General features: G+C 43.8%; 1 protein-coding gene across 1 annotated transcript in view; it reads right to left on the bottom strand.

The window, feature by feature from the left end:
• The window catches only part of LOC141270983 (granzyme A-like), a 42677-nt gene extending 27735 nt beyond the window's left edge, over positions 1-14942 (bottom strand). The window contains exons 1-2 of the mRNA XM_073681114.1: positions 14897-14942; positions 14294-14429 (exon numbers count right to left, since the gene is read on the bottom strand). Of these exons, the coding sequence (XP_073537215.1) occupies positions 14294-14429; positions 14897-14942 (182 nt within the window). The remainder of the gene's footprint in view (positions 1-14293; positions 14430-14896) is intronic.
• Between the last annotated feature and the right edge of the window lie 2953 nt (positions 14943-17895).

The following is a 17895-nucleotide window of genomic DNA, read 5'->3' as shown; positions in this document are numbered from 1 at the left end:
ATGCTTCTGTTCATAAATCCTACTCTCGTTTGCAGTTTGAAGGCTCTAACTTATTTGCATCTTATCAAACCAGCTAAATCTGCAGGGGGTTGAATACTACTTGTAGGCACTGTATATATATATATATATATATATATATATATATATATATATATATATATATATATATATATATATATATTTTTTTTTTTCCCCTGTATCATAAAGCCCATACACTTTGCTGGAACTGTAATATGCTGTGTTTTTCATGCACGAAAAAAAAAACACATCGAATACTCATCGTGGGAACTCTTAGCCTAAGTGCTGAAAAAAATTTAGAAATATGCAAAAAAAAATTGGTTTGTGTCACTATTTTCTGAGTCCTGTAACATTTCCCTGTTTCCTTTGAGCTATGTGAGAGCTTGTTATTTTTTGCTAAGAAAACTGATGTTTTTTATTAACACAATTTTGTAGTACATACGGCATTTCGATCACTTCTTATTACATTCTTTATTGGATTTATGGTGTCCAAAGAGCTGCAATTCTGGAATTTTTATTTTTTAGCTTTACAGCATTTATGGTACTGGTTAAATAATTTTACATTTTGACAGCTCATACTTATAAGGACACTGCGATACCAAATATGTTTTCTTTATTTTTAATGTTGTATAAAAGACTGGATTTCAGTTTTTTTTACATTATTAAAAATTTTCTTTTTTTGCTTTTGTTCTTAGCTCCCTAGAGGAACTTGAACCAGCGATCGTCTGATTGCTTGTCCTGTATACCGCAGCACTAAATTAATTGAAGTTTGTAGCTAAAATCTCCATCTGCTATGTACTGAACTGCACACAAGTACTGACATTGAAGTCACAGGGGCCAAGTGGGCCATCAGCAATCACTGTCAGAGATTGACAATGGCATTTAAAGGATTAACCTTTTCGCACCAGAGCATGTTTTCACCTTACTGACGGGGCCAATTTTTTCAATTGTGACCAGATAGTTTATTCATGATATTTTACTTCATGTTAGTGGTAAATTTAAACAATGACTAAGAACCTCTAGGTCGAAATGCGTCTGTTGGCCAGACCCCACTCTGTGACATCATGCTACATGTTGGATTGTTTTTATACTAATTATTTTCATTAAAGACTTGGATTTTATAGAGTTACCTGACGCTAGATTCTCTCCTCCTCTCTACGAGTGGTAAATGTAGGTTGATATCTTTTGCATTTATTTGGGAAAATAACGAAATTTAGAAATTTTCAAACTTTTAATTTGCATGCCCTTAAACCAGAGAGTTATATCACACAAAATAGTTAATAAATAACATTTATACCACATGTCTAATTTACATCAGCATCATTTTTTAAAGATTTTTTTTTTTTGTTTAGAAGTTAGGATTAAAAGTTTATCATCAACTTCTCATTTTTTCCAACAAAATTTACAAAACCAATTTTTTTTAGGGACCACATCACATTTGAAGTAACTTTGAGGGGCCTTCGCTATGTGGCAGAAAATAGCCAAATGTGACACCATTTAAAAAACTGTACCCCTCAAAGTGCTCAAAACCACAATCAAGAAGTTTCTTAACCCTTCAAGTGCTTCACATGAATTAAAGCAATATGAAATGAAAAAATGAAAATTTTACTTTTTCCCACATAAATGTTACTTTAGCACCACATTTAGCATTTTAAGAAGTGTAACAGGAGAAAATAGATAGTACAATTTGTTGCGCAATTTCTACTGAGCCGCTGCTGTTTAGGAACATGCCTGGTCTCGGAAGGGAAGGAGCGCCATTTGACTTTTGGAACACAAAATTGGCTGGAATAGATAGTGAAAGCCATGTTGTGTTTTCAGAGCACCTAATGTGCCTAAACAGTGGGAACCCCCCAAAAGTGACCCCATTTTGGAAACTACACCCCTCAAGGAATTTATCTAGATCTAGCACCCACAGGTGCTTCACCGAATTTTATAATGTTTAATAGTGAAAATAAAAAAAAATTTCCTCCAAAAATGTTGCTTTAGCCTCAAATTGTTTATTTTCACAAGGAAACTGTTCAGTTTGTTGTGCAATTTATCCTGAGATCGTTAGTACCCCACATGTGGTAGAAAACTACTTTTTGGGCACACGGCATGGCTCGGAAGTCAAGGGACGCCATTTTGGCTGAAATAGGTTGCAGATGCCATGTCACACTTGAAGAGCCTCTGACATGCCAAAACAGCAGAGAACCCAAAAGTTACCCCATTTTAGAAACTATACCTGTCGAGTAATTCATCTAGGGGAGTAGTATGTATTTCTAACCCTCAGGCAATTCCCTGAATTGTATAATTTTGGGCTCAGTAAATTAAATATTACCATTTTTTTCCACTGAAACGTTACCTTGGCTCCAAGTTCATAATTTTTAAAAGTGGTAATAGGAGAAAATAAATAGTGCAATTTGTTACGGAACTTCTGAAAATAAAAAAAATCACATTTTTCCTGCAAGAATATTTTTCAGCCCAAAATTTTGCATTTTCACAAGGGTAACAGGGAAAATGGACCTCAAAATTTGTTGTGCAATTTCTCAAGAGTATGCAGATACCTTATACAGTACAGACCAAAAGTTTGGACACACCTTCTCATTTAAAGATTTCTCTGTATTTTCATGACTATGAAAATTGTACATTCACACTGAAGGCATCAAAACTATGAATTAACACATGTGGAATTATATACTTAACAAAAAAGTGTGAAACAACTGAAAATATGTCTTATATTTTAGGTTCTTCAAAGTAGCCACCTTTTGCTTTGATGACTCCTTTGCACACTCTTGGCATTCTCTTGATGAGCTTCAAGAGGTAGTCACCGGAAATGGTTTTCACTTCACAGGTGTGCCCTGTCAGGTTTAATAAGTGGGATTTCTTGCCTTATAAATGGGGCTGGGACCATCAGTTGTGTTGTGCAGAAGTCTGGTGGATAAACAGTTGATAGTCCTACTGAATAGATTATTAGAATTTGTATTATGGCAAGAAAAAAACAGCTAAGTAAAGAAAAACGAGTGGCTATCATTACTTTAAGAAATGAAGGTCAGTCAATGCGAAAAATTGGGAAAACTTTGAAAGTGTCCCCAAATGCAGTTGCAAAAACCATCAAGCGCTACAAAGAAACTGGCTCGCATGAGGACCGCCCCAGGAAAGAAAGACCAAGAGTCACCTCTGCTTCTGAGGATAAGTTTATCCGAGTCACCAGCCTCAGAAATCGCAGGTTAACAGCAGCTCAGATTAGAGACCAGGTCAATGCCACACAGGGGTCTAGCAGCAGACACATCTCTACAACAACTGTTAAGAGGAGACTTTGTGCAGCAGGCCTTCATGGTAAAATAGCTGCTAGGAAACCACTGCTAAGGACATGCAACAAGCAGAAGAGACTTGTTTGGGCTAAAGAACACAAGGAATGTGTTGGGCTGTTGCTGGATTCAAAATTGGTCCAGAGCCTTTTGTGGTCTCCCATTCTAGTCAAGCAAGGACTGATGCTGCTCAGCATTGTCATCAGCTCCAACACCTAGCAGGTCCACAAGATGTACAGATTGTCTCTTGGGTATTTGTGCCTAGCAATGTTAAGCATAGGTTGGGAGGGAGACAGGGCTGTTGGAGCCTAAGTCCAGGATTCTCCGCACTGAGCATGTCCATGACCTGGCGGACCGTGATTGGTGGTTTGGCAACCACCTGATCTGGTGACCTGGCACCGCCTGATTGGTCGCGGGTGACGCCACCAATAGTGGGAAGGTGGGCAGGGCTTAGTCTTTAAAAGACCCGCCCACAAACATGGCGGCGCGCTCTGATCTTTGAGCAAGTGATGCTGATGTGTGGACAACTGTGTTCCACGTAGTTTCTATAGGCAGGCTAGTGGAAATAGGCAGGTAGTTTCGCCTAGCAGTCTGGCTCTGCCAAAGAGGTCGCCTAACACCCCGAGCAGCCTGCAGGCGTCCTATCCACGGCTATCGCCTGTCAGCCACGTGGAGTAGTACCATTCAGTCCGGTAGCACGCCGGCTAGAGGCACGTGTACCCGTCGGCGTAGTCATACACGCATCCTAGTGCCGCCAGTGTAGTCCCTGTGTAGTTAACAGGGCTACAGCTACTTCTCCGGTCGCACATCTCCCATGTAGTTAACGGACATAGAGCGAACCGCTATACCCGTTCCTGTGTGCAGTAACACGGAAGGGTTATCATTTAAGTTGGTTACTTTCCTTTCCACCCGGAAAGTGCTCGGCAGCAGTCCACCAGGCTGCATCGTGGAGTCCGGGGTCGGTTGCGTTCCATTATAATAAAGTTGCCTGCAACCGCCCTCCTAACAGTATCAGAGCGCCAGGATCTTGCCGAACATGGCCGACAACCAGCAACTGCAGCATTACATACAGCAACTGGAGACCAGACTTAGGTCTCTGGAACAAGCTCCGGTCGCTGATATCACTGCAGTAGCTACCCAGGCGGCTTCTCAAGCAGCCAATCTGGTTTACTCGGCTGCGGTGAATGCTGCAACAGCTGCAACTGTAATGCACGCGCCTGGACTGACTGGCGTTTGCGTGATTAGTGATTCCACTGTGCCATGAACCGGAGAGTGCCTGGAGGGGCGTAACTAAGTATCTGCCCGATCCGACCAAGGTCGCATGACGGCATACGACGCCAGTGCACCAGGGAGGAACCGAGTAGAGGGACCAGGTGCCACTCCAGGTCAGACCCCGGACACGGCTGTTGACCCACACCGGGGAATACAGGAACAGGCAGGCTAGAGCGCAGGCTAGGTAGGGTCCAGTACAGACTGGGAGACGGGTTCAGAGCCGCAGATGCGGTAATCAAGCAGAGCATAGCGAAACTGCAGGTGCGGTAGACAAGGCTGAGCAGAGCGAAACCGCAGACGCAGTAGACAAGGCTGAGCAGAGCGAAACCGCAGACGTGGTAGACAAGGCTGAGCAGAGCGAAACCGCAGACGCGGTAGACAAGGCTAAGCAGAGCGAAACCGCAGACGCGGTAGACAAGGCTGAGCAGAGCGAAACCGCAGACGCGGTAGACAAGGCTGAGCAGAGCGAAACCGCAGACGCGGTAGACAAGGCTGAGCAGAGCGAAACCGCAGACGCGGTAGACAAGGCTGAGCAGAGCGAAACCGCAGATGCGGTAGACATGGCTGAGCAGAGCGAAACCGCAGACGCAGTGGACAAGGCTGAGCAGAGCAAAACCGCAGACGCGGTGGACAAGGCTGAGCAGAGCGAAACTGCAGATGCGGTGGACAAGGCTGAGCAGAGCGAAACTGCAGACGCGGTAGACAAGGCTGAGCAGAGCGAAACCGCAAGTGCGGTTGACAAGGCTGAGCGGGCAGGAGCCGCCGAAGCTGTAAGTAAGACAGGACAGAGATAAATCGCAGAAGCGGTAAACAAAGACAAAGCTCGGAACAGACTGGAAAAGAAAGGCAGAATCAGATACACACAAGGTACTTGCAAAGAAGTAGCGAAAGGACTCCAACTCACAAACGGAAGTACAATGACAATGAGTAGAAGTTAGGTGCAGGTTCAGACTCTACAGAAAAAAGGAGCAAACGGACATAAAGACAAAACAGGTAAGAAACTAGGAGACAGTTCAGACAAGAACAGTTACTGCAACAAAATGCAGGAACGAGCCTAGGTAAAGCCAAGTGCTGGTTCAGACACTGCAGAAAAAGGGAGCAAACAGACATATAGACAAAACAGTTAAGAAACTAGGAGACAGTTCAGACAGGAACTATACTGAAACAAAATACAGGAACGAGCCTGGGAATATGGCCCCAGAGGCAGAAACGAACAGGCAAAGAGCGAGTTCAGACAGGCCTGGAAATACAGCCTCCAGGAAGGCAAACAGACAACAGGCTAGGAGATAGTTCAGACAGGACCTGGCACTACAGAGGCAAGAAGCCCTCTGAAGGAACAAGATGCTCAGGCACTAGCTTCCAGGTGAAGCTGGTTTAAATACCCAGTGACAGACAGCAATAGGCTGAGGACGCATTAGGGGTGTGTCTGCAGCAGATACAAGAAACAGGAAGTTCGGCGGGCGTCGCCCTAAGCAGCCAGAGCAGAGCAAAGCAGACAGTATGGAAAGAAGCCAGAGTGGCAGTCTGGACTGGAAATCAAGTGCGCGCTCTTGCACAGTGGGAAATGGACCACTATGCAAAGACGCCGCCAGGTATGTAACAGCAACTGCCCCATTACCCCGTTTTTCTCTCCCGGAAAAAATTTCTGGAGACAGTAAATCCTGCAGGGGTTTTATTAATTTATGCTCCATTCAGTTGGAGATGATGGAGGCACAGTTCCCCTCTGAAAGAGCCAAAGTGGGTTATGTCATCTCATTACTCTCCCACAGGGCTCTGGAGTGGGCTACTCCTCTATGGGAGCGGAATGATCCGGTTGTAGCAAATGCGGGTCTTTTCCTTAAGACCCTAAAAAGTATATTCCTAGGTCCTCAGGTCACGCATGATACGGCTCTTAAGCATTTTGCGTTGATCCAGGGTTCGGCCACTGCCAACCACTATGCCATCCAGTTTAGAACCCTAGCGGCTGAACTGGATTGGTCTGAGCGGTCGCTTATCCCGGTGTTCAAGAAGGGTCTGGCTGGGCATATTAAAAATGCTCTATCTAGCAGAGAGATTCCAACATCCCTGGAGGAGTCAATCTGTCTTGCTAACCGAATAGATTTGCGTCATGCAGAACACAAATTAGAGTTGGAGGTTCGCAGACCCCAGTGTCGGTTGGCACTGTCCTTCTCTAGACCCATTTCCAAACTCGCGACTCCCGACCCGGAGCCTGAGGCTATGGATATATCCCGGTCTGAGTCTAGTCCCTCTCGTTCCCGACCTGCACATCTCTTGGAGTATCCCGTAAATAAGGGTTCCAAGCAGTCGGGAGAACGAGTAGGTCTTACCACCGTTGGAGGAGGTGTATTAGATTCTGGGACTTCTTCCTCCAAATTATTATATAAGGTGACATTGTCCTTTGGTACATCTGCAGTTACTGCCAAGGCGTTGGTGGACTCTGGTGCTGATGGCAATTTTTTTTATCATCTACGTTTGCCCAGAGGCACGCCATCCCTATAGAGTTACTGCCAAGACCAGTGAACATTAGAGTAGTCAATGGTTCACTCCTGGACACGCAAATCACCCACCAGTCGATTCCCCTCACCATGTCATTTCCTCAGGGCCACCGGGAGGTCACCTCCTTTCTTATTATTCCCGGTGGATTAGACGAGGTGTTATTGCGTCTCCCCTGGCCACGTTGTCATACTCCACACATTGACTGGAATACGGGGAGAATTTCTTCCTGGAGTGAGAATTGTGCGTCTCAGTGTATGGTCACAGTCACCTGGAGGGTAGTCTCTGATCCCTCTACCGTTGTGGCTTCCGGTACAGATTCTTTGTCTGTCCCCAGGACCCGGGTCTTGTCAGACTATGTCAAAAAGTACTCTCAGGTAGAAAGGGTGGCTGCAGTGTCCTCTAACCAGGTTCCGTCGGGGAGGATGTTTGTTTCCTCTGATCTACAAAATATGGTGCTCTCCTGGGCTCATGCCCCTAAGATCAGAGCTCATCTGGGTGTCAAACGTACCACTAAGTCCCTTCAACGGTCCTATTGGTGGCCCCGGTGGCGCCAGGACGTCAAGGACTTTGTTCTCACGTGTCCTGTCTGTGTGAGAGATAAATCTTCCCGTCAAAGTCCGGCTGGTCTTCTCCATCTGTCACCCATGACGGACTCCACACTGCCCCTGTATTCTATCCGGGCAACAGAGTGTGGCTCACGGCTCGCAATACTAAAGTATGCGGGGAGTCTGCTAAGTTTGCCCCCCGCTTTAAAAAAGGGTACCCTGTACACCGGAGGGGTCACAGTTCTGAGGATCTTCTCTGTGATCCGGTGGACAACATTCATGCTCCCCTGCTCATTGAGTAAAATCAGCATCAAGTGGAGGGGGATGTTAGAAGGGGGGATAATGGTAAGTGTCAGGCTGTTGCTGGATTTGAAATTGGTCCAGAGCCTTCTGTGGTCTCCCATTCCAGTCCAGCCAGGGCTGATGCTGCTCAGCATCATCATCATCCCCAACATCTAGCTGGTCCACGAGATGTACAGATTGTCTCTTGGGTATTTGTGCCTAGCAATGTTAAGTATAGGTTGCGGAGGGAGACAGGGCTGTTGGAGCCTAAGTCCAGGATTCTCCGCACTGAGCAGGTCCGTGACCTGGCGGACCGTGATTGGTGGTTTGGCAACCACCTGATCCGGTGACCTGGCACCGCCTGATTGGTCGCGGGTGACGCCACCAGTAGTGCGAAGGTGGGCAGGGCTTAGTCTTTAAAAGACCCGCCACAAACATGGCGGCGCGCTCTGATCTTTGAGCAAGTGATGCTGATGTGTGGACGACTGTGTTCCACGTAGTTTCAATAGGCTGGCTAGTGGAAATAGGCAGGTAGCTTCGCCTAGCAGTCTGGCTCTGCCAAAGGGGTCACCTAACACCCCGAGCAGCCTGCAGGGCGTTCTATCCACGGCTATCGTCTGTCAGCCACGTGGAGTAGTACCCTTCAGTCCGGTAGCACTCCGGCTGGAGGCACGTGTACCCGTTGGCGTCACACACGCATCCTAGCGCCGCCAGTGTAGTCCCTGTGTTGTTAACAGGGCTAAAGCTACTTCCCCGGTCGCGCATCTACTGTGTAGTTAACGGAGATAGAGCGAACCGCTATACCTGTTCCTGTGTGCAGTAACACGGAAGGGTTATCATTTAAGTTGGTTACTTTCCTTTCCACCCGGAAAGTGTTCGGCAGCAGTCCACCAGGCTGCATTGCGGACCCCGGGATCGGTTGCGTTCCATTATAATAAAGTTGTCTGCAACCGCCCTCCTAACAGAATGGACATTAGACCAGTGGAAATCTGTGCTTTGTTCTGATGAGTCCAAATTTGAGATCTTTGGTTCCAACCACCGTGTCTTTGTGCGACGCAGAAAAGGTGAACGGATGGACTCTACATGCCTGGTTCCCACCGTGAAGCATGAGGAGGAGGTGTGATGGTGTGGAGTTGCTTTGCTGGTGACACTGTTGGGGATTTATTCAAAATTGAAGGCATACTGAACCTGCATGGCTACCACAGCATCTTGCAGCGGCATGCTATTCCATCCAGTTTGCGTTTAGTTGGACCATCATTTATTTTTCAACAGTACAATGACCCCAAACACACCTCCAGGCTGTGTAAGGGCTATTTGACCAAGAAAGAGAGTGATGGGGTGCTACGCCAGATGACCTGGCCTCCACAGTCACCAGACCTGAACCCAATCGAGATGGTTTGGGGTGAGCTGGACCGCAGAGTGAAGGCAAAAGGGCCAACAAGTGCTAAGCATTTCTGGGAACTCCTTCAAGACTGTTGGAAGACCATTTCCGGTGACTACCTCTTGAAGCTCATCAAGAGAATGCCAAGAGTGTGCAAAGCAGTCATCAAAGCAAAAGGTGGCTACTTTGAAGAACCTAGAATATAAGACATATTTTCAGTTGTTTCACACTTTTTTGTTAAGTATATAATTCCACATGTGTTAATTCATAGTTTTGATGCCTTCAGTGTGAATGTACAATTTTCATAGTCATGAAAATACAGAAAAATCTTTAAATGAGAAGGTGTGTCCAAACTTTTGGTCTGTACTGTTTGTGGTCGAAAACTACTTTTGAGGCACAGTGCAAAGCTCAGACTGGAAAGAGCGCCATATTGGGGTTCAGATTTTGCTGTTATGCTTTGCGGGTGTATGTCACATTGGCAGAGCCCCTGAGGTGCCAGAACAGCAGACATCCCCATAAGTGACCCCATTTTACTAACTACACCTCTCAATTAAATTATTTTGGGATGCAGCAATCAAATTGATACCACAAGTGTGTCATAGAATTTTATTGGACAGTGAAGAAAAAATAATTATATTTTTACCACAAAAAAACTTGTTTAAGCCCCAGATTTTACATTTTCATAAAGGAAAATGGGTAAAAATGGCACCAAAATTTGTCACACAATTTCAGCTGAAATTTTCATACAATAGTTTTGATACTCCATATACAGAGCACCTATGTGCCAGAAGAGCAGAATCCCCCGTCAAGTAACCCTATTTTGGAAATGACATCCCTCTAGGAATTTATCTACAGGTGTAGTAACGATTTTGACTCCATTGGTGTTTTCCAGAAATAAGCAGCAGTGAATGTTGCTGAGTGAAAATTTAAAATCTGGCGTTGTAGTGCTTAGTACGTTGAAGTGCCCAGTACATTGTAGTGCACATACATTGTGCCCAGCTCTTGCCTCTGGAGACATGCACCCCGTAGATTAAGTGGGTAGTCATCGCTAGAGAAATACCAAACATGTGGACGCTAAATGTCATTTAGGCACACTGTGGGGCTCATAAGGGAGGGGATCATTTTGATTTGGGAGCACAGGATTTGCTGGATTTTTTTTAGGAGGGTGGGGTGAGCTATAGCGCTTTTCCAGAGCCTTTGTGCTACCGCTACCAGTAACGTGTAAGCCCCCTATATTTCAATTGACAGATGACAGACCTGAGTGGGGACTTGCTATTTTGTGGATTGAGTTGAAGCTTTTATTGGGAACATTTTACATAACATTTTGGATCACATTTATTCTGTGCTCTACGCTGAGCACTTATATTGGGGTTTCCATATAAATCTCTGAACAACGTGATTCAGATGAAATCCCCAAGTGATCCATTCACTATAATGAGGCAGCAGAGTTACTCTGGACTTCATCTGGCCTCTGTCCAGCGTTTTCCTTCTTTTCAGAGGTGCACAAAACTGTGGCCGATCGCGCTTTTATGCACGTTTAAAAAGACGGACACCGCCGGATTCTGGACTAGGCAACGTCCAAAGTATCTCCATCTGCCTCATTATAGGTAATCTTTCATAGAAGTTTCCATCTGAATTACGTATTTCAGAAATCTACACAGAAAACCCAGTGTAAGCACTCAGCACAGAGTGCAGGATAAATGTGAGTCGAGCCTTTCTGCAATCTTTGGGAGGCAGAATGAACAAATCAACACCAAGTGAAGAATTGGTTTTATTTATTTTTTACGCAGTTCCTCGTGCGGCATAAGTGATTAGACGACTTCATTCTCGGGGTCGGTGTGATTACAGCAGCCAAACATTTATATAGTTTTATACGTTTGGCTGCTGTCATACACTTTTTATACACTGCTCAAAAGAATAAAGGGAACACTCAAATAACACATCCTAGATCTGAATGAGTGAAATATTCTCATTGAAAACTTTGTTCTGTACAAAGTTGAATGTGCTGACAACAAAATCACACAAAAATCATCAATGGTTTTGGAGTCACCCCCAAAATTAAAGTGGAAAAATACTCTACAGGCTGATGCAACTTTAATGTAATGTCCTTAAAACAAGTCAAAATGAGGCTCAGTATTGTGCGTGGCCTCCACGTGCCTGTATGACCTCCCTACAACGCCTGGGCATGCTCCTAAAGAGGTTGCGGATGGTCTCCTGTGGGATCTCCTGACAGACCTGGACTAAAGCATCCGCCAACTCCTGGACAGTCTGTGGTGCAACGTGACGTTGGTGGATGGAGCGAGACATGATGTCCCATATGTGTTCAATTGGATTCAGGTCTGGGGAACGGGTCTGGCGTGCACATGGAGGGCTGTGCTGCCCTCCAAAGAAATGCCACCCCACACCATTACTGACCCACTGCCAAACCGGTCATGCTGAAGGATGTTGCAGCAGATCGCTCGCCACGGCGTCTCCAGACTCTGTCACATCTGTCACATGTTCTCAGTATGAACCTGCTTTCATCTGTGAAGAGCACAGGGAGCCAGTGGTGACTTTGCCAATCCTGGTGTTCTGTGGCAAATGCAAGCGTCCTGCATGGTGTTGGGCTGTGAGCACAACCCCCATCTGTGGACGTCGGGCCCTCATACCACCCTCATGGAGTCGGTTTCTAACCCTTTGTACAGACACATGCACATTTGTGGCCTGCTGGAGGTCATTTTGGCAGTGCTCCTCCTGTTCCTCATTGCACAAAGGCAGAGGTAGCGTCCTGCTGCTGGGTTGTTGTCCTCCTACTGTCCCCTCCACGTCTCCTGGTGTACTGGCCTGTCTCCCAGTAGCACCTCCAGCCTCTGGACACTACGCTGACAGACACAGCAACCCTTCTTGCCACAGCTCGCATTGATGTGCCATCCTGGATGAGCTGCACTACCTGAGCAACTTCTGTGGGCTGTAGAGTTCGTCTCATGCTACCACGAGTGTGAAAGCACAGCCAACATTCAAAAGTGACCAAACCATCAGCCAGAAAGCATTGGTACTGAGATGTGGTCTGTGGTCCCCACCTGCAGAAACACTCCTTTATTGAGTGTGTCTTGATAATTGCCAATAATTTCCACCTATTGTCTATTCCATTTGCGCAACAGCATGTGAAATTGATTGTCAATCAGTGTTGCTTCCTAAGTGGACAGTTTGATTTCACAGAAGTTTGATTTACTTGGAATTATATTCTGTTGTCTAAGTGTTCCCTTTATTTTTTTGAGCAGTGTACTTTTATACATAAAAAAGTTTTTGCATTGCTACATTTTGGAAGCTATAATTTTTATATATTTCGGCCAACAGAGTCATGTGAGGTCTTGTTTTTTGCAGCACGAGTTCACGTTTTTATTGGTACCAATTTCGGTCACATAACAATTTTTGAGGCAGAATGAACAAATCAAATAAATTCAGGATTTGTTTTTTGAGAGTTATTTTTAATATAGCTTACCGTGTGGTAAAATTGATAAAGCAGCTTTATTCTTCAGGTCAATACAATTGCAACAGTACCACATTTATATCATATTTTTATACTTTGCTGCTTTTACACAATAAAAGCAATTTCATAGAAAAAAAACAATTGTTTTTGTATCGCTGTATTTTGAGAACTAGAACTTTATTTCTCTGTTGATGGAGCAGTATGGTGGCTTGTTTTTTGTGGGACAAGGTGACGTTTTCAGCTATACCATTTTTACTTAAATTTATCTTTTTCATCACATTTTATTCCACTTTTTGTTCAGCGGTATGATGAAAAAGCATTGTTTCTTGCAAGTTTTATATTTATTTTTTTTATATATATATTTTTTTTTTAATTTATTTTGTGATTTTTTTTTTAAATAGTTAAAAAAAATTTACTTTTTTTTATTATTTTACTTAGTCCCTGTATGAGACTTCAACTTTTATTTCTCGGATTGCTGATCTCATGTATTGCATACACAGGTATTGCAATGCATGAGAACTGTCAGTATTAGGCCGGGGTCACACGAAAGTATGTTCTCTCTTGAGAGAGAATCGGGCCAATTATGCAAATGACACTCAGCTCAAACTCTGTTAGAGTTTGAGTTGAGTGTCAGTGCACTGTACTCCGATTTTCTGGCATGAGAGAATTGCAGCACAGGTGCGGAGGAGACGGAAAAAGTAATTTCTCCATCTCCTCTATTGCTGGCACCTGCTGTAATCGGACTGCACTTGGATAACATGAAAGTGCAGTTCGATGTTTCACATGCACCCATAGACCTGTATGGATGAGTGTGATCCATCGTATGCACTCGGAGCATGCTGCGATTCCTTTCTCATGCAGAATCACTTGTGTGAGAGAGCCCTTACACTTACAGAATGCATGTTAGACCTTTCTTCTGGCTGAATCTAACAGGCCACCGTAGCTGACAGACCCAGACGTCATCATTTGACCTTCGGCTGCAATGACAACCCTCGGCTCCCCTTTGATCATGTCGTTGTGGTGCCAGAGGGCTGAGAGAAGGAGCCCTCTCTCTCTCACAAACTTCTGAATGCCGCTATCGCTATTGATTGTGGCATCTTGAAGATAACACGGTAAATATCATCGGGACCTGGGCCAATCAAGTTCTGATGATGTCGCCAGTCAGAGCTATCACTCTGCACTGGAATTCCAGTGCTTGCAGGACTCTGGGGGTCCTGAGCGCTGGGAGACTGTCGACCCCGACCGTAGAGAAATATTGGCACAGCATAAAGCCCAGCAAGCGCCGACATTTATTTACTGTCGTAAAGGGGTTAAAAGAAGTGATCAGAGCTCCATGCACTGTTGTCTCAGCTATCATCTGCGAGATATGGTGCAGTCGCAGCTCCTGAGCCCGTTTCACACATCGGGACCCAAAATTGTGTTAAGATGTGTGTAAGTATATTTCTGTCAAGTTGTTGGATAATTGCAATAACCTCAGAGAAGAATAAAATGTATGGCTTCTCTAACTATTGGTGCTACTGTCAGGTAGGGTACACATACTTACACATTACAATGAGCAGCAGTTAAGATCCATTTTTCTTCAATTAATGCTCCACCACAAAATGCAGGTTGTATAAGAGCCATGTATGGTCTGGAGTGTGGAGTGGCCTCTTTTCCTCCAATAATATCCATGCTGACATCTGTGGAAAAGGATCAATATTGGAAGTTAGTCTGGAATTACTGAAGAACATGATGATATCTAGCAGGTTGTAATGTGGAAAACTCCAAACCAAACGATCACAGTCTGGATAAATGAGTTTCAGTAGGTCATATAGTTAACATGTGCAGCCATATGTGATTTTCAGAAAACAGGGATCCCAGTCCCTGGTGATTGATGACATCACTAAACGTCTCCACACTTATGAAGTAGGTTAACATTAGACACAAACGGTGTAAATAGAAAAATTAGCACAGAATTTAGAAAGAAAAGAAAATTATAAACCTGGCCCATCAAATATGTTACCGTAAGGATATGTTCACACTGAGTTTTTTTCAGGAGCTCAAAAAACACACGTTTTGCAAACAGAAACTGCATCATGTCATTGGAATCACTGAAACTTGGTGGGACGATACACATGATTGGAATAAAAGGCTAAAAGGATACAACTTATTTGCAAGAAACAGACTTGATAAACGAGGAGGAGGTGTTGCATTGTATGTTAGAAAAGCGTATATCTGCACAGAGATTGAAGCTTCAGAGACTGGGAGTTCTATGGAAACTGTTTGGGTAAGAATACAAGGAGAGAACAACGGAAAGGACACCATTGTAGGCATTTACTACAGGCCACCTGGGCAAGCTGAAGATATGGATGAACTCTTTATGTATCAAATGACCAAGTTCTCCAAAAAATATGACGTAGTGGTCATGGGAGATTTCAACTATCCAGACATTTGTTGGGAATCTCTCTCAAGTAAAACTAACAGGTCAAGCAAATTCTTATCCTCTCTTGCTGACAACTTTATCTTCCAAAAGGTAGGGGAGAAAACAAGGGGATCTGCTACTTTGGATCTAATCCTTATAAACAGGGAGGAAATGGTTGAGGAGGTAAAAGTGGCTGGGACCCTAGGAGGCAGCGACCATGCTATTATAGAATTTTGGATAACTAGAGGAGGAAGACATGTGAAGACTCAAACTTCAAGGTTAGATTTTAGAAAGGCAGATTTTAAGAGACTCAGAAAGAGAATAGGAGGGATCCAATGGCTGGATGTCCTTAAGGACAAAAATGTCCAGGAAGGATGGGAAATTTTTAAAAATGAGATTCTCAAAGCACAATCGTTAACAATCCCGAAAAGTAGAAAGAATGGGAAGAATTTAAGGAAACCAGGATGGATGAACACAGAACTTAAACACATGCTAAAAAGAAAGAAAGAAATGTTTATTAAATGGAAAGAGGGAGGCATATCTAAAAAAGATTATAATGCAGTCTGCAGATCCTGCAGGGCACGTATCAGGTTAGCTAAAGCTGACAATGAATTAAGGCTTGCAAGAGATGTCAAAAGCAATAGAAAAGGATTTTGGGGGTATGTTAAAAGTAAAAGAAAAGTCAAAGATGCTATAGGATTTTTACAGGATGAAAATGGAGAAATGGTAAGAGAGGATGTTGAGAAGGCCGAACTTTTTAATTCCTATTTTGCATCTGTTTTCTCTCAGAAAGAAAATGTAACATCAACTGATCTTCACTGTCCTTTTAAAGGAATAGAGGAATCCAAGTTATCTGTAAACAGAAAGATTGTGAGGGAATATTTAGCTAACATAAATGAGTTCAAGTCTCCAGGTCCAGATGAATTACACCCCAGAGTACTGAAGGAGATCGTAGAAGAAATTTTAGAACCACTCTCCATAATCTTTGAAAATTCTTGGAGAACAGGAGAAGTCCCAGAAGACTGGAGAAGAGCAAATGTTGTTCCTATCTTCAAAAAGGGGAAGAAGGTGGACCCAGGGAACTATAGGCCGGTGAGTCTGACTTCTATACCAGGAAAGATCTTTGAACAAATTATTAAACAACATGTATGTAAGTACATGGATAAGAATGAAGTGATTAACCAGAGTCAGCATGGGTTTGTAACTAACAAGTCATGTCAGACTAACTTAATTTCCTTCTATGACAGAATCACTGACTGGGTGGATCAGGGAAATGCTGTAGATATAGTATATCTTGACTTCAGCAAAGCATTTGACAAAGTATCTCACACCATCCTTATTGAAAAAATGACCAAGTATGCAATGGACCAGGCAACTGTTAGGTGGATTCATAACTGGCTTAGTGAAAGGACTCAAAGGGTGGTTGTAAATGGCTTCACATCCAGCTGGATGAATGTCTCAAGTGGGGTACCACAGGGCTCCGTCCTGGGACCTGTATTGTTCAACATCTTTATCAATGATTTAGATGAAGGAATTGAGGGTAAACTGATTAAATTTGCTGATGACACAAAGCTAGGAGGGATAGCTAATACTAGAGAAGAGAGAGAGAGGATTCAAAAAGACCTAAATAAACTGGAGCAGTGGGCAGCAACCAACAGAATGGTTTTTAACAGGGAAAAATGCAAAGTACTACATCTGGGCAATAAAAATGAAAAAAGCATATACAGAATGGGAGGAATAGAGCTAAGCAACAGTACATGTGAAAAAGACTTAGGTATACTAATAGATCATAGACTGAACATGAGTCAACAGTGTGATGCAGCAGCAAAAAAGGCAAATACAATTCTGGGATGTATTAACAGAAGCATACAGTCTAGATCACGTGAAGTCATTATCGGTCTTTACTCCTCTTTGGTCAGACCTCATCTGGAATACTGTGTACAGTTTTGGGCACCACATTTTAAAAAAGACATAGACAAACTGGAGCAAGTTCAGAGAAGAGCGACCAGAATGGTGACTGGTCTGCAAACCATGTCCTATGAGGAACGGTTGCAGGATTTGGGAATGTTTAGCTTGCAAAAAAGAAGACTGAGAGGAGACTTAATAGCTGTCTACAAATATGTCAAGGGCTGTCACATTGTAGAAGGATCATCTTTATTCTCATTTGCACAAGGAAAGACTAGAAGCAATGGGATGAAACTAAATGGAAGGAGACACAGATTAGATATTAGAAAAAACTTTTTGACAGTTAGGGTGATTAATGAGTGGAACAGGCTGCCACGAGAGGTGGTGAGTTCCCCTTCAATGGACGTCTTCAAACAGAGGCTGGACAGACATCTGTCTGAGATGATCTAGTGAATCCTGCTTTGAGCAGGGGGTTGGACCAGATGACCCAGGAGGTCCCTTCCAACTCTACCATTCTATGATTCTATGATTCTATGATTCATAATTGTTTTTTTGCAGTCTTTTGATTGGACAGTGCCTAGTTTGATGAGGTTTTTTTCTGATTTCTTTCCTTCATGCACTTTCTTTGCTTCCCGCAAAGCGTTTTTCAAAATCTCTTCAGGAAAAAAATGCTACAAAAACTCCTCAAATGAACAGTAAGGCAGATTTGCCATACAAATTAGTGATGAGCAAGCACTAAAATGCTCGGGAACTCATTGCTTGAGTCAAGCAAATTGGAATACTCGAGTGCTCGTTCCGAGTAACGAGCCCAATGTAAGTCTATGGGGAACTCAAGCATT

The sequence above is a fragment of the Phyllobates terribilis genome, unplaced genomic scaffold, assembly GCF_046119375.1.
Source record: "Phyllobates terribilis strain yellow unplaced genomic scaffold, ASM4611937v1 Scaffold_1__5_contigs__length_1240528914, whole genome shotgun sequence".
NCBI lineage: Eukaryota > Metazoa > Chordata > Amphibia > Anura > Dendrobatidae > Phyllobates > Phyllobates terribilis.
The sequence above is the reverse complement of the archived record's forward strand: the minus strand, read 5'-3'. Positions and strand labels throughout refer to the sequence as shown.